This window comes from Poecile atricapillus, chromosome 4, assembly GCF_030490865.1.
Source record: "Poecile atricapillus isolate bPoeAtr1 chromosome 4, bPoeAtr1.hap1, whole genome shotgun sequence".
In the NCBI taxonomy this organism is placed as follows: domain Eukaryota; kingdom Metazoa; phylum Chordata; class Aves; order Passeriformes; family Paridae; genus Poecile; species Poecile atricapillus.
The window spans coordinates 4,176,402-4,200,804 of record NC_081252.1 but is presented as its reverse complement, the minus strand read 5'-3'; the positions used below and the strand labels follow the sequence as shown (position 1 = coordinate 4,200,804).

Below are 24,403 nucleotides of genomic sequence, written 5' to 3'. Positions count from 1 at the left end.
CAAATAATAGAAGACTCTTCTGCTAAAATAACATCAGTATGCTTTCCTACTCCTACACATGAGCTGAAAGGAGTTTTCTCCTCAGTGCATGTTTTCACTGGTAGTACAGCTTGTTTGTGTTGTCACTGCTCTTCTGTAGCCTCACTTGTGAGAGCAGGAGGAGGCACCCAGCAGCTCCTCGGAGTGCTAACACTGTCCCATATTTCTGTTGTGGTGGTGCTGAAGGGATCCCATAGAATACAAACTTGGTCACCCATCTCGCTGAAGGACAGAGTTCAAAATTAATCCACAGTCCTAAGATTGCTTAATTCTCAGTTATTCTGAATTTATACTGGTATAAATTGATGCCTTTGCAGTACTTGAAAAAACTTCTAAAACACTTTAAACCCTGTCTAAATCTTAAGCTGCTTTTTATAGTTTAAAACCCTTAAAACACTAGAAATTGTCCTTTTAAATGATATTTAAATATGGGAATAATATTTTTCTGTGTCTGATGTAATTTTTTTCCTCTGTGATAGTGTTTCTTGCACCCTTTGCATTGCCTGCAGTAATGGTACCTCTGCTACAACTCCCAGTGTATCCTGCTGATCCTTGTTTTTCCCAAGATAATACAACCCAAACCTTCTTGTTGGTGAGTGCATGTAACTGGTGTGATTCTTCTGTCTACTAATGTCTGTTACCATTTCCTGCTGGATTGATACATATTTCATTTTGTGTGTCAGCCACACTTTAATTGATCCCTGGCAAATGGTTTTCTAATGGAGAAACCAAGAAGCTGCTTTTCTACAGGGATATTATCCGGGAAATACCATATTTTTGTTTCCTCTGGATTCTACCAGGTGTTTTTCCTTTTTAATAAATGAAAAGACCTCCCTGTAATTCAGAATAATAATAAAAAAAAAATATCTAAAAATCAGGATAGAACAAAAATAGAAAAAAAAAATAGAAAAAACTAGAAACCAGGGGGAGCAAGAGCTAGAACAAGAAGAAACAGCTTTAAGTTGCATCAGAGGAGGTTTAGGTTGAATATTAGGAAAAATTTCTTCATGGAAAAGGTTGTCCATCCCTGGCAAGTGTTGGAGGGACTATCCCTGTAGAAATTTAAAGGATAAATAGGTGTGGTGATTAGGGACATGGTTTGGAAGTTGTGCATATCCTTATGCTTATGTCTGTTTTATTCTTGCTATGAGCACTCCCTGCTGTCTGGGTCATGAATCCAACTGCTGCATTTCTCCTCTACTCAGGTTTGTAACCTCCACACTCTCACAATTGTGTTTTTCTCAAAACTCAGCTTCTTCCCAGTCAACAGTGTCTCATATGCACTGGTTTCTTTAAGATATTCCCCTTCTCTGACCAAATCTTTTATCTTCACTCTGTCCACACTTTCACCATGAAAACATTTCCCTTTTCACACCCCCCAAGCATGATCCCCTACTTCTAAAATCTCAACACTGACTTATTTCCCCCATAAAATTCCAGCCTGCCTCTTTATCAGTTCTGGTTAACTCTGTTACTGCTCCCTCCTCTTGGAAAGCCTTTTCATCTCCAGTGCTAAGAATGCCTGTGGATGGGAAGCAGGGGGTGTTGTTATTCATTTCCCCCTTCAGCTTCCTTCATTGAAAGGATGCTCCAAATCTAAAATGTGTGGTGGATGAAATTACTTGGAGTCACCTCCCCCATTTTTTTTTTTTAGGAAATGCCTGGAAATGTTTACAAAACATTCACCAAAAGCATTCAGAATGAAGACTGGGCACAGTTTCAGTGCTGGCATGCGAATGCAGGCTCCTGTGTTTCCTGCTTCCTTTGCAGCCCTGGCAGCCTTGATGGAGTGTGTCAGCCAAGATCATACTTAGTTCCTCACCTTGATGCTATCGAGGTTGTCAAAGCCAGCTTCTCCACATGCATATCTTTCTCTTGTGTTTATCTGGCAAGGTAATATTAAAATCAGTCTTAGCAGGCCAGAGAAATGCACACATTTCCCAGAGTCTATCAGCACTGAACCAAAAGTAACACACCCCTGGGAACTCTGGAATGAGAACCATTTATCCTTTTTGAGTCAGTCAGTCACACAGGGTTCAAGACTGGTGCTCAAACTTCCAGAAATCATAGAATCATGGAATCACAGAATGGTTTGGGTTGGAAGGGATCTCAAAGCTCATCTCATTCCAAACTCCTGCCATGGGCAGGGACACCTTCCATAGCCCAGGTTGCTCCAAGCCCCAGGAAACATTTAATTCACAGCTTGAAATAACTTTTTTTAGTAATGTTTATATTTCAAATACATGTCATGAAAGCCAGTGGCAAAAGGTCTTATTCATGGAGTGTTACTGACTCTTAATTGCTTGTAAGAAGAACTGTGTAAATAATGGAATATTTTGTTTGCTAAGAACTCATTAAAAATTACTCAGCTCAAAATAACCAGGACAAGTGCATTAAAAAGAAGTCACTCTTGTCAAAAGCATTATTTTAAAGGCGTATTCTTAACTAAGAATACTTCAAATAAAAAAAAAGGGAGAAGAAGAATGGATTCTTTAAAATGCTGAGGTGAAACTCAAATCCTGTCAGAGCATTCCTTATTTCTTTCCAGTGCAAACAAATGAAAACATCTGTTTTGCTCAGCCTGTATTTTTGTCCTTGCCCCACACAGAAAGATTGAAAAATAAGGCATTAATTTTTCATTTCTTTCTCCCTGTGCTGCTTCCAGAGGCAGGAGTTAAGTGGCCAGCAATGCCTCCCAGCCTGTCAGGAGTGATGCTTTTTTAGGCCAGAGAGAACCTTTGGTCTCCTGCATAGCAAGAGTGTGACAGAATCACTGAGCTATCAAATCAGTTATTCTGCCAACATCTTTCTGGTTCACTGAGGAGTAAATTAATCCCACCTCAGAGTGCTCCAGCAGCAGAGGCAGAGAGAGCACACACACTGCCCTGCCCGGGCAGCAAGGTGCCTGCCAGGAGTGTGTAAGTCATGGAGAAATAATTCCTTTTCTTTGGGGAACCTTCAAGGATCTGCTCCTCTGAGTGCCAATACACACGCAGTGGGACAGCAGCAGCGAGAGGGCTTCTCTTGGGGGAGGAAACAAACCCTGGGGCAGGTGCAGCAGCTCCACCCTGGATCTCCACAGACTACCACAGTCCAGGCATGGCTGGGAGCAGCGCCAGCTTCTGGAGTCAGCACTGGTGGGAAGCTGGTGGGGAGGGAGCTGCTCAGCAGAAGGTGTTGGGACAGGCTTTAGGCCACCCTCATCACTTGGAAAGGAGGCAGCGAGTCTCAGACACGATGTCACCAGTCCTTTTGCCCCTAAGAAGCTTTACTTTTCGAGGTCCAGCAGCTCCAGTGAGAAAATAAGAGAGGTACAAGATGTGGTACAGCAGAGAATTCCACACTGACCTGAAATCTGTGCCTCAAGTTCCAGCTGTTACAATGAACTGCAGACCCGTGGATTTTCTGTGTGATTTCTTCTGGTTTATCCTCTTTTTTTATCCTGTTCTTACATCTTTCCTGGTTTCCACATACATTTTTGATCTTTTCATTGCTTTACTGCAGTGATGTACCTCTGGCTGCTCCAGTGTTGTCCATGAGTTTCCCCAAGGCAGTAAGTGCTTTGCCCCAGGAATATGTGCAGCCCTGGGAAGAACCAAGATTTCTGTTAAAGACCATCTGCTTGTAGAGTGAGTATTTATCTAAACCCCAAATTACCCAGGTTTTCTGCAGCCCTCAGAATGAGAAGTACACAAAAATGACCTCTTGGAAGCTCTCTTGACTCCTGCAAAACATAAGAAAATTGAAAATCTGTATTTGCAAGGTCAGAAATAAAACAAAAACCTTACTTTGGCTGTCTAAAAGTGAAGCCATACAATGCAAAGACCTCGCTGAAGAGCAAACTCTTAAAATAAATACAATTTCCTTTGCCACAATAAATGTTCCAGTATAAAGTTAAATATATAATTCATTCCATTAGCTGTAATATTTTGTTAAACTTCAGGAATTTTAAGTGAAGGACTTCAGTTTCTTACAGGCTTGAACTGTTCTCTTGAAAGCTTTTTGGAGAAGAAAAATGTGCCCTGGGATGGCTTTTAAGCATTTTTTTTTTTGTTCATTGTTGAGATCTGAGGTTCTTCAACAACAGATAAATTGTTTCTGTGGCCTAAATGGAAATCTGAAGCTTTACCCAGCATTTAGAATTTCACCTCATGGACCAGATCCTTGGCTGCCATCCTGCCTGCTTTGGTCTGCTCAGGAGGAATTTGGGGAATGTACAAAATGTTTAAACGGCAGCTACAAATTAAGGTTTTCTCTCAGCTCAAGAGGCAGCTACAATTAAGACATGATTGTTGTAAGGAGAAAAAACCCTCAGCTGAAGTGTTTCCAAGCTGCTCATCACTTCCCTAGTGTTTCTCTTAGGGAAATTCATCTACTCCTGTGATATCGATCTCGTAAACAAATACTTTCTTCCCTTACCTCCTGTGATAAAATCCATGCTTCATATTTCTCTGGAAACTCCTTGGCCTCTTCTTGTCTTTTTTCACATTGGGAAATGTGAAACAAAAAACAAAAAACAAAACAAACAAAACAAAACAAAACAAAACAAATATGAAAAAAAATCTCAGTTTGGGTCACTCATTCTTGTAATGATTTAAAAAAAAAAACCCACAAAAAATCAACAAGCAAGTAAATTGAATTTAATATTTTCTTCTGAATATTTTTTTAATTAAGTAATAGCTGTATGGCACAGCAGTAGCAGATATTTGGGGTGAATGCTTCTTCTCAGAATACACCATAAGGGAAAAGGTGATGTAGTGCCTGGGGAATATGTTTCATTTTCTCATGTCTTTGTTCATCAGGATGAGGAACCTGGAACTCCCCTTCAATCCAATCATCAGCCCACCCTGGGGGTTCAGCACTGCTGATTGTGTTATTTATGCAGGTATTGCACAAAAGGATGCACAACTTCCATGTTACTTCTTTGTTTGAGGGGATTGGGAAATAGGCTGCTGTTCTGAGGGCTTGTAATGTGCATTCCCATCACGGATGTGGGAATAGATCCGTTCTCGCTGGTCTAAATTGAAACATCCTCCAGTCTGTGTGTGCTGGCACTGCTGCACAGAGTGTTTCCCTGGAGAGGAACCGGTGGAGTAAATGCTTTGTACTTGCTCACGAGTTCCAAAGTCCCTTTGCTGCCACCTTTATGCCATGAGTTCAGTGTGTTTGTGGAGGAAAGCTACCTTCGTGTGCAGGCTCTGGAGTTCCTGTCATCCATTCACACTCCTTTTGGGAAGGGTTGACAGGGTTTAACTCTTCATACGAGACCACAGCTCTGGATTCTGATTGTGGGAACTGCAGAGGTTTAATGTGAAGCCCTTTGTGGGTGTGTTTCGTGCGTCTGTGTTCTCACTTATCCAAATGAGGATGGAGATGCTCCAGGTTGCCTTTTGTAGCGAAGCTGCTGCTTAGAGCTCTGTGCAGGTATGGATTTAACTCTTTGCCTGGCTCACCAGCACTTAGTTGATCAGAAAGGAACAAAAGCAATTCAGGTTTATCAAAAAGGATCGAATGCCCTTGGGGTGGCCTGGTGCCCCCATTCCGTGTTCAAGTGGTCACGGCTCCAAGGCTGCCTGAGCTCAAGGAGCATTTGGACAGCCTTCTCAGGTACAGGGTGAGATTTTGGGGAGTCCTGTGCAGCGCCAGGAACTGGACTTTGATAATCCCTGTGGATCCCTTCCAACTCAGGATATTCTGCGGAAGAGCCCGAGACAGCTGTTCGCTGTGACATTTCACACGAGTGCCCCCAGCCCTTCCCGGCTCTCGGCGTTATTCCACGTCCTGGCGGTCCCCTCCCGCGGGATGAAGGCGGGGTTGGAATGGCGGGGCTGCTCCGCCTGGCGGGGCTGGATGTGCGCGGTCCCTGCCGCGGGTCCCTTCCCGGGCGGGCGCAGCTGCCCCGCGGCCGCCGTGACGGTCGCGACCCGGCGCACGCGCGGTGTGCGCCCCCCCACACTCCCCCCGCACGGGGCCGGGGCCGCCGTGACGTCACGAGGTGCCCGGTGGGTGTGTGTGTGGGGGGGGGTCTTCCCCTCCCCGCGCGCGGCCGGAGCTGCTGTGACGTCACGAAGAGCCCGCTGTGTGTCCGTGTGTCCGTGTGTCCCTGTGTCCGTGCGCGTCCCTTTTCCCGCTCCCCTCCCTCCCCTCACGCGGCGGGGGCCCCTGACGACGTCACGGCCCCTTGCCCGCGAGCGCACCCGCACGCGCTTCCCGCCGCGCGCTGCCACCGCGCGCGCCCTCCCTCACGCTCGGGCGAGGCGTGACGTCACAGGCGGCCACTGAGGGAGCGGCGCGCGGGGTGGGGGCGCGCAGGTGCATCCGCTTCCCTCAGGGCGCCTCCCGCCGCCGTCCCGGGGCAGCGCCCGGGGAAAGGTCGGTGTTCGCTCCCAGCCGGACGGAGCGCAGGTTCTCCCCGTGTTCCGACCGCCGGCGTGAGTCTCCTGTGGGTGTCACGCCGTCCCCGACGGCGGGGAGTCGCGGGCCGGGGTCGCTAGGGGGAGGCACGGCACCGGCGGACGGGCGTGAGGCGCTGAGGCGGGGGAGCAGCGGGAGGGGAAGGGAGCGCCGCGCCCCCCGCCCCGGTTTTGCTTTCCCTTTTGCCGCTAGCTTTCCCCGGCGGGCGTGAGGGAGCGAGGAGGATACGTATTTATTTATTTATTTATTTGCTTACTTATTTATTTAAATATTTGTTTGTTTGCTTCCCTAAAGGGTGAGGGGAGGGGAGAGGGAAGACCGGAGGAGGGCGCGGAGGCAACGCCGTCACCAGAGGAGGCGGTGGCGGGGAAGAGGAGGAGAAGAAGCCGGCGCGGAGCCTCGCCTCACCTCGCCTCGCCTCGCAGCCCCTCCGCCGTCCCCGCCTCGCCGTCCACGGCCGCCGGAGTCACCGGCGGCCGCCCGTCCTCATGATGGCCTCGACCACCTGCACACGCTTCACCGACGAGTACCAGCTCTTCGAAGAGCTCGGAAAGTAAGGACGGGGTCTGAAGGGTTCGGTGCGTGAGCCCTGGCGGGGGAGCCGCGCCCGGGGCCGCCCTCACCGCTGCTGGGAGTCCCGCGGGAGTGCCCGGGCTTCAGCCGAATAGCCCCGGGGCGGCGAGGGGCTCTGGGCGGGTGGCGGGGAGTTGCCTTCAACCCCCCGTGCCGCTATTTATTACAATTTATTATTTATTGCTATTTTTAGCTCTTAGGTTGTGGCGGGGTGAGGGTCTCGGGCCGGGAGGGGTGTCGGAGCGCGGCGGGCGCCCCCCAGCGGCGGGGCGGGAGGCGCAGCCCTGAGCGCCATGTTGGGTGTCGCCCCCCCGGTGTCGGTGTCACCGCCGAGGGGGACACGGCCACCGCCGCCCTGTGTCCCCCGCGGTGTGCTGGTGTGGACACAGAGTAAAACCCGCCCGCCCTCCGCCCCAGCTAGCGGGATTGGTCACAAGGCTTCTACCCCGCGGAGTTCACTGTTCAGCTGAATAAAATCAATGCTGACCGTCCCTGTCAGAAAAGCCTTTTTCTTTTTTTTTTTTTTTTTTTTTTTTTTTTAATTCTGCCGACATCACACCCCTCCATGCTGCCCGCTAGCTGGTAATGGCAGTGGAGTGTTTCAGTTGGACTGACACTTTGCCCGGTTTTGGTTTCCAGAGGGGCGTTCTCCGTCGTGAGGAGGTGTATGAAAATCACCACAGGACAAGAGTACGCTGCCAAAATTATCAACACCAAAAAGCTTTCAGCTAGGGGTGGGTATATTTTAATCTGGTGTTTATGGTGCCTCCTCCCCATTTCTTGTGTTCATGTGCTAAGCATTCGGAAATGATAAAAATAGCTGAATGTTTTAACAGATTTTTTTTTTATACAATTTTAATTATTATTTCCTTGGTATGAATTTTTTGCCTTGATTCCTGTTTTTTTTCTATGTTAAATGTTTCATGGATTGACTGAAATCAGAAGTTGCTGTAAAGCATTTCGAGAAAAGATGTTCAAAAGCTAAAATCTAACATAATGCAGTCTCTTCATTTTTGAATCTAAATAATTTGTCAGAAGCTTTTTGCAAGTTTTAGTTGGTTGGTTTTGGTTTTTTTTTTTGTGGGAGTATGGTCAGTAATAAGTTTCCATTGCAGATTTTATTTTAAACATTATAGTTTCACTGTATTCTGTGCTCCCATTGCATTTAAACAAGAAAATTAAGGCCTGTCAGACTAGGAGTGAATGAGGAAAACTACTTTTCCCTCAGATTAAACTTTTTTGTGAGAAGAAAATTATGATAAAGAAGAAAACTATGTTTTTTGAGCTAGCTGTTGTGGAGAAAGTCACTCTGATGAACTGTGAGGAGTGTTACTGTTACAGGGCAGCTGCACAGCTTGTTTCTGCCTCGCCTCTGCCCTGTGTTTCCAGCAGCCTGTCAGCTGCAGCCGAGGGGTTGTTATGATACATTGTAGGTAAATATACACACGGTGTGGGCTGTTGTTGTGGAAAGGGAGTCTTAGCGGGGCCGTGTTAATTGCTCCTTAATTCCCAGCTGGAGTGCCTGTGTCCAGGTGTCAGGGATTAGGGATCCCTCGCCCCGAAGGTTATCTGTGTTTTCATGTGAGTCTGTAAGGAACATGGGAGTGAATAAGTAAGCAGTGTCAGAGCCTAAACGTGTTTGTGGCTGGTCTGCTTCTGGCCCAAAGGAATCACTGCAGGTAAACAGCAGCCTGGAGTCATTAAATTTAAACATAAGACATTGCACAGGACGATACGCCAAGTTCTGATAAGGTGCTACTCTCTAATAAAGATCTTTCAATGATTGTTACTTGCAGTTGGTGAAAGTTGTGTGAAAACTTTCTTTTGGCTGAATTTAAGTATTCTCACTCTCACTGTGAGGTTATTTTTCCCCTTGCTTTTGAAAGGTTACTTTAATTTTTTTTTGTACAGTTACAGGCTTGAAGGTAGGTTAAGAAATTTCTAATTCTTGCGATAAGTGTTTTGACAAGTTTGCTTTAAACATATTTTCTTTCATTTTTGCTTACCACACTAATGCTCTCTGTTGAATTTTGATGCTTGAAATAAACTACCCTCTATGATTTCATAGATCTGAGTAATTTTCTGTGTGAGAAGCCTTAACAAGCTCATCATCAGGTTATTGGTAACAGGTGCTGAACCATGTGCCAGTAGCAAGGTTAGCAGTGTGTGGTGATGGGGTACATCCTGGAATGCTGGGCTGAACCAGGAAAAACTGGGTCTTTCTAATTACTCATGGATTGGATTGCACTGTGTTTCAAGCTGTAACTTCTGTACTTTGTTCATGCAGGACCAAGTTGGTCCTTGATGTGCTCTGTTAAGGAGTGCAAGTGCATTGGGGAGAATATGGCTCATTAAATGCAATAAGACAAATTTCATACAGATTTTCTGTGGGTTCAACCCATAAAGGAAGGGGTTACACTTCAAAGCTGAGCTGTGGAATATCCTTTCGAATCAGAACATATGTGGTGCTTGCCTGTGAATGCAGGGAATGCCTTTCCATCTCTGTTTTCAGACGTCCCAAAAATAATTGCAGCTTTTTACTTGCTGGGTTGTTTTTTTGTGGAAGTTGTTTTGGGTTTTAGCACTTCCAAATCTACTAAGCAGTTTCTGAAGAGCAAGCTTCTTGGAGAAATGTTTAGATTCTTCTGAGGCAATTTTTAAATTGTGGAAAGGTGCACTTGAATGACACTTGTGGTGCAAAAAAACGAAACATGGAAAAGCCTCAAACTGTGATACTTTCTCCTGGCTGATATTTGGGATGGAGTTTATAATTTAAGTGCTGCTTTTAGATCTAGGTTTTGTTTTCCTCCATCTGAACTTCTGTACGAGGAGGTAGAAATTCTGTGTGTCAGACCTACTGAAATACCCACCCCAGCTTCACCTGTGAGCAGAGTTAAGAGGAAATGTGTCCTCTTGGCTTGGAAATATGTTCCTTGTCTAGTGCTTGCTTCCCTTGAAGTATTTTAAATAAAATGTCAAATTTGGGCCTTTTTGCTTCCCATGCTGGATGAGAGCAGTTTCAGAATACGTTGTGGAAGAGTCAAGACTTTGAAGAGTAAATGAAACTTCCTTAAAGTAGTTTTGAAATCAGAAATTATTTGTGTGGCTTCAGTCCAGTCAGAGCAATAGTTGTCTTTTCTTCCCCTCTTCATCTCAGGCATAAATGTTACTGGAGATTTCCAAATTCTTACTTCAGTAGTCTTTCTAAATCTGATCTGGTCACCAGCTAATGCCAGTGAAGGTGCCTTCCCATCACTTTCCTGGGAAATTTCAGGCAAATTGTCTGTGTGCAGAGCTGTGGCTGGAATTTGGAGGGGAAAAGGAAGCTGTGCCCTCTGTTGTAGCAGAAGGAACCTTGGTGTTTTGAAGTTGATGGTCAGTTCCTTACAGAATTCCAATTCCATGATTTTCTGATTCTAGTAGTAGAAGTAATGAACATTTGCAGTTTGAATCTCTTTCAGTATAGCCAAAATGCTTTTGCTTATTATAATTACAAATATTCTTAAGGTGCTCTTCAGAGTTTTGGTCTTGGTGTTTTCTAGGTCAGCTGGAGTCTAAACTAGTGGAATATCCCCAGCTAGTTTTGTACCAATGGTTTGTGTTCTTGCACAAGATGATTGTGTGGCTGATTATAAAAAAGGAAGGACATAAAAATTAAGGACATAAAAAAGAAGAGTGTTACCCTTCTAAAATTAAGTCCAACCATGAACAAGCACACATAAAACAGAGCATAAAGTGAAGAATGTGAGTTTGTTGGTTCTGGGCTCTGCGTGGTTAATTTGACGAAGTCTCTGTGATTTCCTTACTGTTCAGTAAGGGCTTGGGCTTGTCTGTGTTGTTTTTCATGTGTAGAAAGTCACGCAGATAAAAGTGAACTTCTGTGAAGTCACTTTACTTTTCCCCTCTCTCTTCCAAATACCAAATAATGAGCAGATTGTCTGTTTCTTTTTGCCATTATCTGTACATCTTTTCCCTTCTCTTTTGAGAATCTGCTAGCTTTGATCCAAATTGATTTCACATAAACAGACCAATTTTCTTACAAGGTTTAGCCCTTGTTTTCTGTCATCCAAAAAAACCACTTAGGTAAGAGTTTGCTTTTCTGATCATACTTGAAAAGGTGAATCACTGGTAGATTTTCACTGCGTGTACCTATTGCCAGTAACTCCTACTGACAGTTTCTGGTGGCCAGAAGCCCAGTGCCTTCAGTGTGATGTGATGCTGTCCGTGGGAGGAGGAGGAGGATGTCCCAGTCCCTTTTTTTTCCTGGGGAGCTGGTGTCAAAAGCTGGGCACACCTCTGCCAGCCCTTGGCACTACCAGCGCTTTGTTTGTGCCCAATTGTGCTGTGAGGAATAACGTGAGAGTCGGCTGGAGCTCTCATGAGCTTTCAGGGACCAGCCATTCCATCAGACTCAAGCCTTGGAGGTGTCACTGGTTATTTATCTTCCTTCTTCGCAGGAAATTTCCCAAATCTCTTCTCGGTATTTCTGCTGTTCTTCTTTGCTGGGAGCTCGTGCCTGCAGGTGCATGGCACAGCCAGAGGGACCGGAGCGATGGCGCTCACCTGCAGCCAGCTCCGATGGGTGTGGAGGCTGCAAACCCCACCCTGTGGGAACAGCATTTTGTGCTGAGTTGAGTAACTGGGCTGTGGGAAGAGCGTTTCAGCATCCAGAGCGCTCCAGCTAGGGCACCTCATGATCCCTAAAGTGATTTGAAATAGATTAGGGAGATGAATGAAGTGGGAAGCGTATATAGGGTAGTGTTTTTCAGCACAGCTTTTTGTGACACAGAGATAAACGTTTTTGATGTGTCACTAGACTAACATTTCCTTTAGTCAGGTAGCTTGTGTCAGTCATGCCAGATGTTGTACAGGAAGGCAAGCTCTAATAAGGCTTGCGGTGCTCCATAGGAGGAGAAAATAATTCTTTCTAATCTAGCTCAAGATGTTAATCTCCGAAGCACACATTTACCTGTGCCAGTTTATTACACTCATGTATTTTTAAAGCTAAATTCTGTTCCTACGCACAGGTGACGTTACTCCCACACAGACTGGACAGTCCTTCAGGGCATTTAGTTGTCAGGCAGATTGTGTCTTTGTGAGGACAAGATTTAAGCTTGGGATTTCAGTGGTTTTCTTCCATGTCTTGCTGTACTCTTGTGTCTCTGGTTAATGACTTGTCATTAAGAGTGTTTTAAGACTGGTATGTAAGAAGGCTCATGTGCTAGCATGCAGTCGTCCTGTTGTACATTTGTGCTCAATGTTTGTGTTCAGCTTAGGCATGGCATTCTTTCAGGTTTGACATGGTTGTAACACAACACTCGTTTGAATGTTTATCTGCAAGTATTTGTTTTTTTGCAAATTACCGTAATTTAGCAGGCTACTGGTTCTGATGATATTGACTCCAGTCAGCTCAGGCTAGTCGGGAGAGAAGAGCATTATCAAACAAAAAGAACCTCAAGAGGGATTTTTGGTTAGCTGCTCTGTTTTGTGAAGGTTTGGGGCTTTTAATTCTGTTTTGCTTTTAGCATTTATTCTGTTTTGGTGCTAGTGAAAACCTGAAGAGCTTTTGAATACCAGTGAGAATGAGGACTTTGAAACTCTGTGATGAGTGCTGGTTGGTAGTAATTTATTCTAACAGTTAAACTAGATTTGAAATGAGATGTCCTGGCAGTTTGTAGTTAAATTATTCATAACAAATGCTGTGTTGATCTCAATAATGTCACTTCTGGAGTTTTTGCAGAAGAGTTATTTACTCTTTCATTGTGGCTGGAATTTCTCTTGGAAAGCCATAGAGCTGAGAAGGTGTTTGCATTATCTGTCAGCTCGGTTTCTGCAAGCTCATTAGGGGAAGGGAGGGAAATGCACATGAGAGGGGATTATTGGGGACTTGTTTGGCTACTGGTCTCCAGCCATTTTCTGTCAGAAGTTACACATTTTGGCACTGATTCCTGCTCTTGTTCTGTGTGTTTTCTTCCTGCAAAGTGAGGACTTAGCTGCACATTTGAACAGCTCTGCTTGGGGGATTGCTTCTGCTGGAAGAGAAGGGAGAACTGAAGATACAAATGGAATACCTTTCCTGAGCTTCCACCACATCCTGATACTGAAATAGGGATGTGTTCTGTTCCTCCTGGTCTGAGAGAGAATGTTTTGCTATGTTCAAATGGTACTTCTGAATGAAAGGTTTGGGTCAAATACAGAAATAAGGAAATGAACACTGTGGTCAGCGCTTTGCAGTTATTGTAGATGGGTTCTGTTTGTTTGCACAGAATACCATACGTAGAAAACTTTGTTTTATGGGAAACCACAACCAGCTCAGGTGTTTGTGACTTGGATCTGACCTCACTGACAGCCAGGTAGAAATACACTTGTTCGTGGAGGGACTGAGATTAGGCACAGACCAAGCCCCCAGAAATTCAATTTCAAAACCGAACTGAACAGTGGAATTGAAACGTGAAAATCCTACCACATGTAGGCATGCATTGATCCAAGTGCTAAACATTTATTCACCTTCTCAGGTTGTGATTAGGGGTGTGTGAAGTCATCTGTGCTGTGTTTAATCACACTTGTGTGATTCCACAGTCTGGTTTGGGGTTTGATTTTATCTTCTTTTTTTTTTTTTCCTTTTTTTTTTTTTTCTTCATGTAATTGGTGAATGTCTGATCTAAGAGACTGGAATAAAAGTCAGTGAAATATTTTGCTTTGCAGATGTATGTACTGCCAAAATAGTGCTTTTCATGTGCCTGTCCTTCATTTGACCTCCTGAGAAATGTAGGCCAGGGTGGTTGGTATGACCAGCTTCCTCCTTCGTACACATACACTGCACATTTGCTGATTGCTTTGTGAGGATATTGCGGGGGGTTTGGGAGATTCTGTGAGAAGTACAGCTTCCTCTGTGCTTGGACAAAGGTTACTAGAGAACAAAACACTAACTGGAGGGTGGCTGTTCCTCTCCTTAATTCCTTATTGAAAATAATTGTGCTTTGAATTTGGAGAAACATCTGCTCTGTTGTGGAGAGGCACAGGAGTCCAATCTGTCTGTTTATTCCTTGGACGTATTGAGCTCGTGTGCCTCGTGGAGTGCATGTTTGTGCGAACTCCTCATCTGTTTAATCCTTGTATTATAAGAAACGTCTTGTGCGCGGTATCAGGGAGGGTGAGGAATCTGTGTGACACGGGGTTGGTATTTCCTTCCAGGGAGATGCTTGTGCTGGTACCCGGTGTCATTTTCTAGATGGTCATCAGCTTGTTCTGAAACTCATTGCAGTTGTTTGAACCAGAGAACCCACTTTTAATCTTTGCAGCCCTGATAATTTCTGTGGTATCTGATTGGAAACTGCTTGGTGTATTCTGCTGTACTGAGGGGTTACTTAATTCCTCTTGAATCTCTTGTTCTAGATGCTGCTGGGCAGAAGCAGTAGCTGTCAGAAAAGCCAGGGAGTGGCAACTTTTGCAAATTCGCACGGGTGTCTTATCCCTGATGGAGCTGCTTTTCTAATCCAGGGCCTCTTTAGTGGGAATTGAGAAGCCTAAATGGTGCTACAGCATGTATTTGTTTTTTCTAATTAGGTTTTTCAGCCTAGAGAATGATAGGTAATGTGCTGAGCAAACTATTACAGAGATCTTTGTGCACTTCTTGGTTTAAATGGGTTGTATTTGGTAGAAAGGACCTTTGCCTACCTGGTGGTGTGAGGGAGCTTCTCTTACGTGAATTCCTGACCTTTTGTCAATACTTCCTAAGTATTTCACAGGAAAATTTGAGAGTAAAACATGCAGGCTTAAAAAAATAAACACAAAAAAAAGAAAAGCTAACAACCTAAACCTCTCAAAAGTAACCAAATAGATTTGAATAATTAGGAATGTGATGCTGTGGATATTTCCTAGTTGAGATGAAGCATTTTATCTTGTGATGAGAGGGTTTGAATTTTTTTTTTTTACCAGTAACCAAGAGTTTATCCCTACTGAATGTATGAAGTTAAAATCCTAGTGATGCTTTCCAAGAGAGCTGTCTGGCATCCATAAAACCAGAATTAATTTAGTTTTGGCAGTCACTTTCAAGTTGAATATAGAGTGTGCTTGTATGTGTTCACAACTGGTTGTGGGGTTTCTTTTGCTCAGTTGCAGCCAAATCAGTGACTTTAGGCTGTCGGTTGGACATTCTCTCCCACTGTCCCACGTGTGCTCTGCAGGGAGCTGGTTCTTTTTGCTGTGCAGCAGTTTGGACTCTGCTGTTGGCACTGCTGTAGAGAGCAGGGTTGTGGTCCCCTTCCACTGGATGCAGAACTTGACCTAAGCCCATCTTTAGCCAAGGGTCACGATGTGCAGAATTAAAACCTTCAGATTCTATGTTATCATACTAATTTAATAAAAAGGTATGAACTGAGTGTTTGCTGGTTTCAGTGAGCAGCTGTGTGAATTTGGACAGATGTGTATTGAGGAATGTGTAGAACTGGGGCGGTCAGCTCTGGGTTGTGTGTGTGGTCTGCAGGCAGGTTTAGCGCTGCTGAACAAGCCGTGAGTCCTCCAGCTGGCAGTGCCCTCACCTGGGAAACCGGTAATTAATTAATTAGCCTGGCACTCACTGGTTCACGTGGCACAGAGCAGGCGTCACACACGCTCCGGGCCCTGCGCTCCAGGGAGCTGTGCACCCTGCCCAGCTGGCAACATGAGCCAGCCTTCCTGCAAGTGCAGAGGGTAGCACACCTCTGCTGTGAAGTTTCATCATCTCAGCACGTGACAGGGAGAGAAAAGAAGCTTGGAGCCTCGAAGCTCATATTTGTGGGCAGTGATTTACCGCCTGTGTTTTCAGAACTTTGTTCCTGATTTAATTGTGGTTGGGAACTGCTTACTTGTAAATTTTCCGCAATGTGAATGCAAGTGTTTCAGCAAGTCACGTTGCATATTCATGTAGCTGCACAAACAGATGGGGTTCCTACATAAAATCCATATTTGACAATCTGATGGGATTTGCCAAGGCTTAGCTTTCATTTAAATTATAACCTCTTGGAGAGATAGGTTCGTGATTTAATGAGTCAAGAGAGCCCTTCAGGTTATTTGTATTGCACAGCAGTTTTCAAGCCAGTGCTTAGGTGTGATTCTGGTTTTGGAGACTTCTTGTAGAAATGGTTTCAGTGGGCTATTGCTCTTGAGAATAAGTGCTTGCCAAATTGAGAGATTTCTCTCGAAACCTTATTCATTTGGTGGATTTTACTCATATTCTGCAGGAAATGAAGATGTATATGCAGTTATAACACGGTGTAACTTGGACAGGCTGCTGCGGTGCTGCTGTGCAGGGAGGATTTTGTTCTGTAGGGCAATGACCTTTGGTTTCCCTCAGGGCAGCTCCAGGTGCTGCTAAACTTGGGTTATTAAAACACTCTTCAAGACCTGCTTTACACCTTTTTTATAGAAAGATGTGACTAATGTTAAGTGTCTTCAAGATGTGAGTAAGGATCACTGCAGAAACCTTCAAGAATGACATTTTCCCATTATTTATTAAATACTCTAGTTACAAAATTGAAAAGCTTATCTTGGTGCTTTTTATATTGAGTTACTTGCTTATAAAATAGAACCCCCTTGGGTGTGAGGTAGCTTCCTACTCCTTGCATTGCACAGCAGGGACAGCCAGGAATTTGTGATTAGGACGGCACTGGTAAATGCCCATGGGACTAAATGCCTTGCTGTTCACGGCATAAAACCCTTCCTTTTTCAGGAATTTTTAGTATTGCTGCTTCAAATGGGGGAGGGGTAAAAATAAAAACGTTTTCTGTCACATTTCTGTATCTTTTCATGGTGCTTTGATGATATTCATCATTGGCACTCACTAAACTTTTGCATGTTAAAAACCTTTCTAGTTGCTCCTTTTAGTGAAAGCCTCTTGGTAGTGTGTGGGGGAAGTGTAAGATTTAGAGGGAGCTATGTACCAGTGCTGGGTGGAGGAGCCCAGTGACATTTCTTTTCTTACCTGTAGCACTCCATGATCTTTCATGGCTGTTGCGTTTTTGGGAGGATGGAAGAGGAAAAAGAGGCCACTGGTTCAGTGCTCTGTGTGTGTGTGCACATGGACACATGAGGTGCAGAAGATCTGGCAGAGCCTGTGTGTATCCAGCCAGCTTGTTTGCTGAAGGAAAGTAATTCATGCTAAACCATCTATTAACTTAGAGTCTCTTTACTTGTAATGAGGGCAGGAATTGCTGTCTTTAAATTTTTGTTTATTTGTGTTAAATATGATTTATCGCTCTAAATGAAGTAATAAATTGCTTTCATTGCCGTGTTAATCAAAACATGTAGCGAGATTAATTTTCCCGGAGCAGAAGTTGGTTATGTGTGGTCCATCCACTCTGCTTGGAGCTGTGCTTGGTGTTACAGATGTCTTGGGGACCAGATGGGTGACACAGCTCTGCCTTGCAGACTCACAGTGGGAAGCTCAGTATCTCAGAGATGACAGGGACTCACAAATGACTTGTATTTCAAGTCTTTGATAGGTGCAGATTTTTTCTAGTTCCAAAGTAATGGAATTTAATGTTCTGTCTGCATTTTTCAAAATACTTGTATTTTAGTCAGTGTGTTCTTGTAGCCATCTGAATCTCACAGCTGTTTCAGCCAGTGTTTAAACTCCTAAAAGTGCAAAATATTTGTAAAAAAAAGGGGTTTTTTTCCCCTTAAATAGGGCTCATTCACCCCCATCACCTTTAAATAGTGTTGATTCTTCTGTTGCAAATTGTCTTCTTGCTTAGGTAGTTTTTAGGGGTAAGGATTGGTTCTTTACCAATCCTCAAAGGAAAGCCAACTTGAGAGTCATGTTTTGGTCATCAGTGGTTTGTTCCTTGTTACATGAAACAGGAAAACCAGGTCTAGTAGAACTGAGCCCTTCCGCTTCCAAATCACGTTTATCTGCTGTCAGACTTGTGCAGGATAAGAGAACATTTTGAGCATTTATCACCTGGAGCTGGCCTTCAGTGAAAATTAGGAAATGAAATTAAAGTGTATTCAGGGTAAAGTTGAGTCCTTCAGGAGAATAAATAACCTGATTCGGTAATCAAACTCTATCTTAAAATTAACTGGGGAGGTGAGTGGATTGGTTATTTTTGCTTTATTGAAGACAGAATTTAGTACTGCCCTCTTTTACTTCAAAGACATTTCTGATTTACAGCCCAAATGTAGTCATGGACAGCATTTGTTGGCTGTGCCTGGGATGTCCTTCAGAGAAGGCTTCATCTTTGATCAGTGTGTTTATCAAGGACAGTCTCATTCTCATTATTTAATGTAACAGCCATCTTCCCTTAGCTTCTTGCTGTGTGACAGACTTGCCATTATTTTGCCCATTCTTCTTATACATCCTACAAACTAATTTACTTATTTATATTTGGATGTTTGGAGTGGGAAATTGGAATTGACCAGAAAAAAAAACCACTAGGGGAGGTCGTCTGAGTATCTGTAGTGTCACTGGTGTCTTTATGGGAGGGTCTTGTCTGGTGAATTCCAGTGATTATTTACAGATGGATTTGGTTGGTTCTGAGGCTGATACTGAAGGAATTCATTTAGTAATTTCACTTTATCGTCGCCATTAATCACTAGGTTTCCTGTCACCTCTTCTACCAGTTGTCTACCAATTTCAAATTTTGGTAATCTCTGTTTTTACTCATCCCCAGATGCCTCATTTTCTTTGTTTCTGCATCCTAAATATTGGAGCCTTGCAGGAGGCTTTGATCCCTGTCTGGAAAAATTCCCTGCAGTATTGTTTTAGAGGACTCGCTGTACCCAAGCAGCAACTGATGTGCAGGGATGCAGGTAGCTGCAGGGTTTTTTTGTCGAGTTTCTCAGATCATGCATATTGAGACCTGAGTCCAAGCCCATTTTCTCTCCGTGGCAGGAATGTTGTGCAGTTCTTGACACAGTAGCTTTCTATAGCCTGCTGTTACTGTTGCCTCTGTGCAAGGTCGAGTGGAAGCTGCTGTGAAAATAGCTCCATGAAACCAAGCTAAATTAGGAATAGTTTCTGTTGAGTGTTGACTTGTCTATGCAACCACAGACGCTCATCTAGTCAACAAAATAGCTAAAGAAAAAGAAAATTGTGCAAATGCACTAAGAGCAGCATAGTTCATTGTTTAAAGTTCTATTGATTCACGCACTAAATAAACTGAAACACTTTCAAAATGTTACTAATTGGTGTTGACTGGTGTAGTCAATAAGATACAGTGTGGAAAAATAAAGCTCAATAGAATTTTTGAGAGTTTTCCCCGCTGCTTTGAGTGGCCTTGTTTTTTTGTTTTTGTTATCTTAGAGATCCTTTTCCTTCATGTTTCTCACACGGTTAATGTTAATGTTTAATGTTCCATAAAGCTGTGATAGTGGACGGCAGAAACTTCCTGAACAGGAAAAATGCCTGAGTTCCTGATGCCTTTAAGTGTGGCTTGTGTTGATACAGTTTTGTGGGGAAACTCTGGCAGGTACCAGTGACTGCATTGGTGGGAGGGGCTGTGGAAGAGAACTCGGATGCTGCTTGTCCCAGGTTTAAAGGCTTGAACGCAGGGAATGTGTCCTGGGTTTTTTCCAACAAAAAAGTTCATTCTAATGATAGCAAATCTCTACAGTCTGACCTTGAAAATGAGGTGATTTTATATAAAGCATGAGTATTGAGCAGTAACATAAATGTGACAAGTAACATGCTGAGCTGTGCCCACAGCTATGAGTACTCATGAGATCAGCACCTGGGTTTGCATCTGTCAGGTGTCCTTTCCTACACAGAGAATAGATATTTTTAGCAAAAATTATATTAAATATAATAATAAATAATAATATTTAGAAAATATTTAATAATAAATAATTTAATGCAAAAAAAATTACTAGAAGTAAACAGAAAAGTTCTTCATTAAGGCATATGCTTTGCCTGTTTGGCATAAACTTTTTTTAAAGATGGAGTGATGCTTTTAGAAATATAGAAGATATGTATTTAAATTAGAGGAGTATTAAGTTCTTTGCCTTTGTAAATATTTAGGTTTGATTGACTGATTTACCTTTATAAAGGGGGGAAGCATGTCCCTTGATGTTGATTTTACTGAATCTTAATAATGATCAATGAAAAACTGATGCTACAGAGATCATAAACCAGAACAACAAAAAAACTCCCATTATTTTTAGTAAAGTGTTTTGGTTGAGATTCTCCCTGACTTGGGTCATCCTCATTCAGAGGGGAGAAGATTCCACAAGGAGAGCAATATTCCCTCGTAGGACATGTTACAAGTTGCAAGAGCTAGTTTTACAGAAAAGAGGGGGAAAAAAAAACAACAACTAAACAAACAGGTTACTTGTAGTATAGAAATCCAAGCTGGAGGTGTGAAACACATCTGTGGTAATTCAGAATTAGCACTGCCTCAGTCAGTAAATTGTAGAATTCTACATTCACACCAAGTTAATACTTACAGTGTCTGATTTAAACAGCCAGCATCAGTGGAACCAGATGTATATTCTTGACATCTCTCTAGTAGTCATCAGACCATGCAAGTTGTAGATCAAAAATGGGATTATGGGAATGAGAACAGAACTATAAACCTAATGCTATAATGGTGTTCCTTTCAAATCTTAGTAACGTGACAGATCTCTGATACCTGAAGTTCACTCACCTGCATCTGTATTTCATAGCACAGAGTTAATGAATAATCTCCAAGGTGATTGGAAAAGCATTTTTTAAAATTCCCCTAAATTACCTTACATAAATCCAGTGTCAGAATGACATATACAATACCTATCTGAATTACTTGAAGTGTCTCCAAAATAAGAGATTAAAACCCAAATAATTGTCTTAATAAGCAGAGATTATCAGCTCCTTTGGCAATGTTACTGCTAATATTAGCCAGGAATTTTTTTGATACTGTGATATGTAGCTATATAAAATTATCACTGTGAGCTTTGGGTACTCAGACTGAATCTGCTTCTGGACTCAGATGCACAGAAAACAGGAGATTGCATTTGATGTTTGTTTTTGAAGGATTCCTCTGCTCTTCCATGTTTTTGGAAAATGGATATTTTATTTTTTTTCCCAGAGAAGAGGGCTGTGAAGGATCCATCCAAAAGCTGTGCGTATAAACGTGGTCTGAGAGCCTCTGTAGAGGATGTTTAATCTCATGTGCTTTATTTTGCAGCACTCAGGAAATGCCACTCGTGGGCAATAATTTTGTTCCACTACTGTAACCCAATGATGTTTAGTCTGGTACCTGTATCCTTAGCAACTTCAGGTGGGATAATAGAGGGATGTGGATGAAGTCCATGTCTGTGCCATTCATGTGTCCTTCTCATGCACACTTTGTCCACCAATTTTGTTAAACTGTTGAAGAGCTCCTGCTTTGGGAGCTGTTGTTCTCAGTCTGATGCTCGAGAAGGTTTCTGAAATAGACATCTGAGTGGCATGTGGAGATTTGTTGGGCTCTGTTTGTTTAGTTTTGGGGGGCTTTTCTGTCTTTTGCAATTGCTCCATCCCATCTCTGAGATGGGGTCCTCATAACCTCATTACAAGGTAATCTATTTTAAATTCTCTCTCTTTCATATTGTCCCTATTGCTCGAAATGTGCTTGTTTTTCTCTTCTGTGTTATGTGAATACTCAATGTAAAAAACGTTATTGCAGTTAAAATGTTAGAAGATCCTCTTTTAAAATGCATAACGAATTCAATGTGCTTAGGTTTTGGATGTGTTCAGCTGTGGCATACATTTTGACCAAAATATTTTAAGCAGTTTTTGAAGGTCACTCATTTTCATGGTAACGTTTACCCACTCCTAGCAGAAATCCATTCTGCTTCAGTTTTAGTTCAGCTTCCTGAATTTCAGTTATAACCTATCTATAATAGTGTAAAAATAACATGTGGGATGCCAGCTGGGGTCTCTTGATGTAACAGGGACTCGTTGTCTGAGCAGAGGAAAGGAGAAGAAGCACTGACATGGGCAGAGAGAGTTTCATGGGTACCAAGGTTGTTCTAAAGGATAAAAATTGGAAGGTGAAAAAACCTGATTATCTTATGGGGAAAGTGCAATGGCTTTTCAACCTGGGTTTTTTTTTGGTAGTTTTGCCTTATCATGAAATGAAAATATTATCCTGGCATCCTGTATCCTGTCCCTCTAGCAGAAGAGCTGAAGAAAAAATGTTTGCTGCAAAGAGAGTATTCAGTAGTAAACTATAAAGGTGTAGTTTGATCTTGCATCAAGATATCAATCAGAGTATGACTGCAGTACAGTTCACTTCTAATTGCCTATTTACAAGGATACATTTACCTTATGGGTGTGGGAAGATTCTTCATATTTTCATGGGACTTTCTATGAAACAGCTGAATAAAATAACTGCTTCAGCCTGCTTCTCATTAAATACGTTGATATTCTGTGGGGGATTGTTGAGTGACAAGCATTGCAAATGTGCTTGAAGTTTTCCTTAATGACTAAGCTTTCTTGCCTAATATAAAAATGAGCGGCTGTGCAGGAGTGAGCAATGTTGTCAAACCTGTCATCAAGTTCTCAGAGTTGGTTTGAGTGCTTGTAATGTTCTTCCTTTAATTGACTTGGAAATTGGCAAAGGTTGCCTATAAAAGGGGAAAAGCAATTTTTAAAGACGGTGGGAAAGTTTAGCTTTATAGTTAACTGTGCAAAGGCCTCAATAATTAGCTGTGGTTCTATTGCCTGCTTTTGTCATCTTGGGTTTTTTATCTTTTATTTTGAGTAGGATGAAATAACTTATTGAAGAATCTGCAGACCTTTGACAGTGTTTGTAGGTTGAACTAAAAAAAAAGTAACAAATCATCTTTTCATTTGTTGGTTGTGCATCTGTTGTCATTACCTGAATGTCACAGGTTTTCTTACTGTCAACAAAAGAAACCCCTACCCTTAATGCTAAAGAGGTCTAAAATGAAAGCTTTCAGTGTTTTGAGAAATGACAAATCATGGTAACAATTTGGTGACAACAGGTTGAAAGTGACAAAGAATTCAGAAACTGTAGTTAGATCTTTCTCTGCTGCAGAGGTGGTAGTTAGAAAGCTGAAGAGTGCACAGCTTGGTAAGAGCTGCTTTGAATGCCCTCAAAATCATCCATAGCAAAACCCTGTGAAGCCCTGGGAGTATGGCAAGGTGTGGGGATCTGAGAAGAATCCACAATGAACTCTCCTTTATCTGATCTTTACATTTTAAGCCTCAGCCTAATCCCCTGTGTCTGTCAGAGCCAAAGGTAGGGCAGTAGTTGTGTCCTGTGGTGACAGGTCTCTGCTGCTCTTGTCACCGGTGTCATGACCAACGCTTGGTACTGCCTTTCTCTTGTGCCCTTGTGTGATCAGAACGGGGCATAATTCCTCCTCTGAACTGTGTTTTTCCGATTCATCATTTCAACAGCATCAACTTTAAAGAATAATTTGGGGAACGGTTGGATTTGTACAACTGCAGTGCCAAGGACAGATGGGGAGGCAATGCTATCGAAATGGCAGATGTCTCTTGCACCCTCTGCCAAAGAAATTGCAATAAAAGACCAAGAGTTTCCTTTAACTTTTGGGTTCTGATTTTTTTCTAGGAAATAGCATATTATATATTTCACACTTGTGTACTTCTACCGTGAGTCCCCTTGAGCATCAGGAGCTGAATCAAGAGCTAAAGAACTGCCCCTGGGAAAGTGATAAAAATTCATGGTATAGAGGGCTGAATTGAGTTGTCTTTTGTCTTTGAAAAAATGAGCAAATGGTTGAAATGGTGTCAGTAATTCTGTGTAGGTGTTGGCAATGCTGCATCCTGTGTTAAACCAAGCATAGGATTCTCAGGGTGATCCCTTCACCAGCTTGGCTGAATCCACAGAAAGCTTAAATTGGTCAGAACATGAAGGTGAAACCTGCACTGCGGTTTTGACAGGTGACAGTCTGTAAAATGGCAATTTCCATCCCGCTCCAAAAGCTTGGATGTAGCTGTGACAATTACCTGTGTGTTTTCTGATGTGGAGAGATGTTACCCAGCAAGTGACCCTGGAAGTATTGTCAGGGCTTTATCCCACGAACACGGGAGCTGATAGGAAAATTGCAGAGCGTGTCAAACATTTGATGTCTACAGCAGCGCTGCCACTCAGCCCAGCAGTGTCCAGCCTGATGGAGGGAACTTGAACTGTCCTGAGCCTTTGTGCTGATTCTAGCAAGGGCTGTGGGGAGAAGTTTCCAACATGTTTGTCTGGCTGCTGGGGTTGTGTGTGTGTGTGTGCGACGTGTGAGAACAGTTGTACAAGCGATCTTGGCAGAAAGTCGTGTGATTAATACATAACCTGTGTGATAGATTTAAAATAGCACCTGCAGCTGCAATATGCTTCCGTGACTGAGTAGCTGCTGTGAAGGTTTTGCTTGTACCTTGTATCCACTTCAACACACATATTTG

The 24,403-nt window shown here is 43.1% G+C and overlaps 1 protein-coding gene across 23 annotated transcripts in view; it reads left to right on the top strand.

Moving 5' to 3' along the window:
- Positions 1–6,204: 6,204 nt before the first annotated feature.
- The window catches only part of CAMK2D (calcium/calmodulin dependent protein kinase II delta), a 120,422-nt gene continuing 102,223 nt past the window's right edge, over positions 6,205–24,403 (top strand). For 3 of the 23 annotated variants that reach the window (XM_058839115.1, XM_058839116.1, XM_058839114.1), the window contains exons 1-3: positions 6,207–6,470; positions 6,748–7,006; positions 7,666–7,760. In XM_058839115.1, coding sequence (XP_058695098.1) covers positions 6,942–7,006; positions 7,666–7,760 — 160 coding nt within the window. In that variant the 5' untranslated portion in view covers positions 6,207–6,470; positions 6,748–6,941. Of the gene's footprint in view, positions 6,482–6,747; positions 7,007–7,665; positions 7,761–24,403 lie in introns of all 23 variants that reach the window. The other 20 variants (XM_058839130.1, XM_058839129.1, XM_058839123.1 and 17 more) reach the window with 12 other exon arrangements.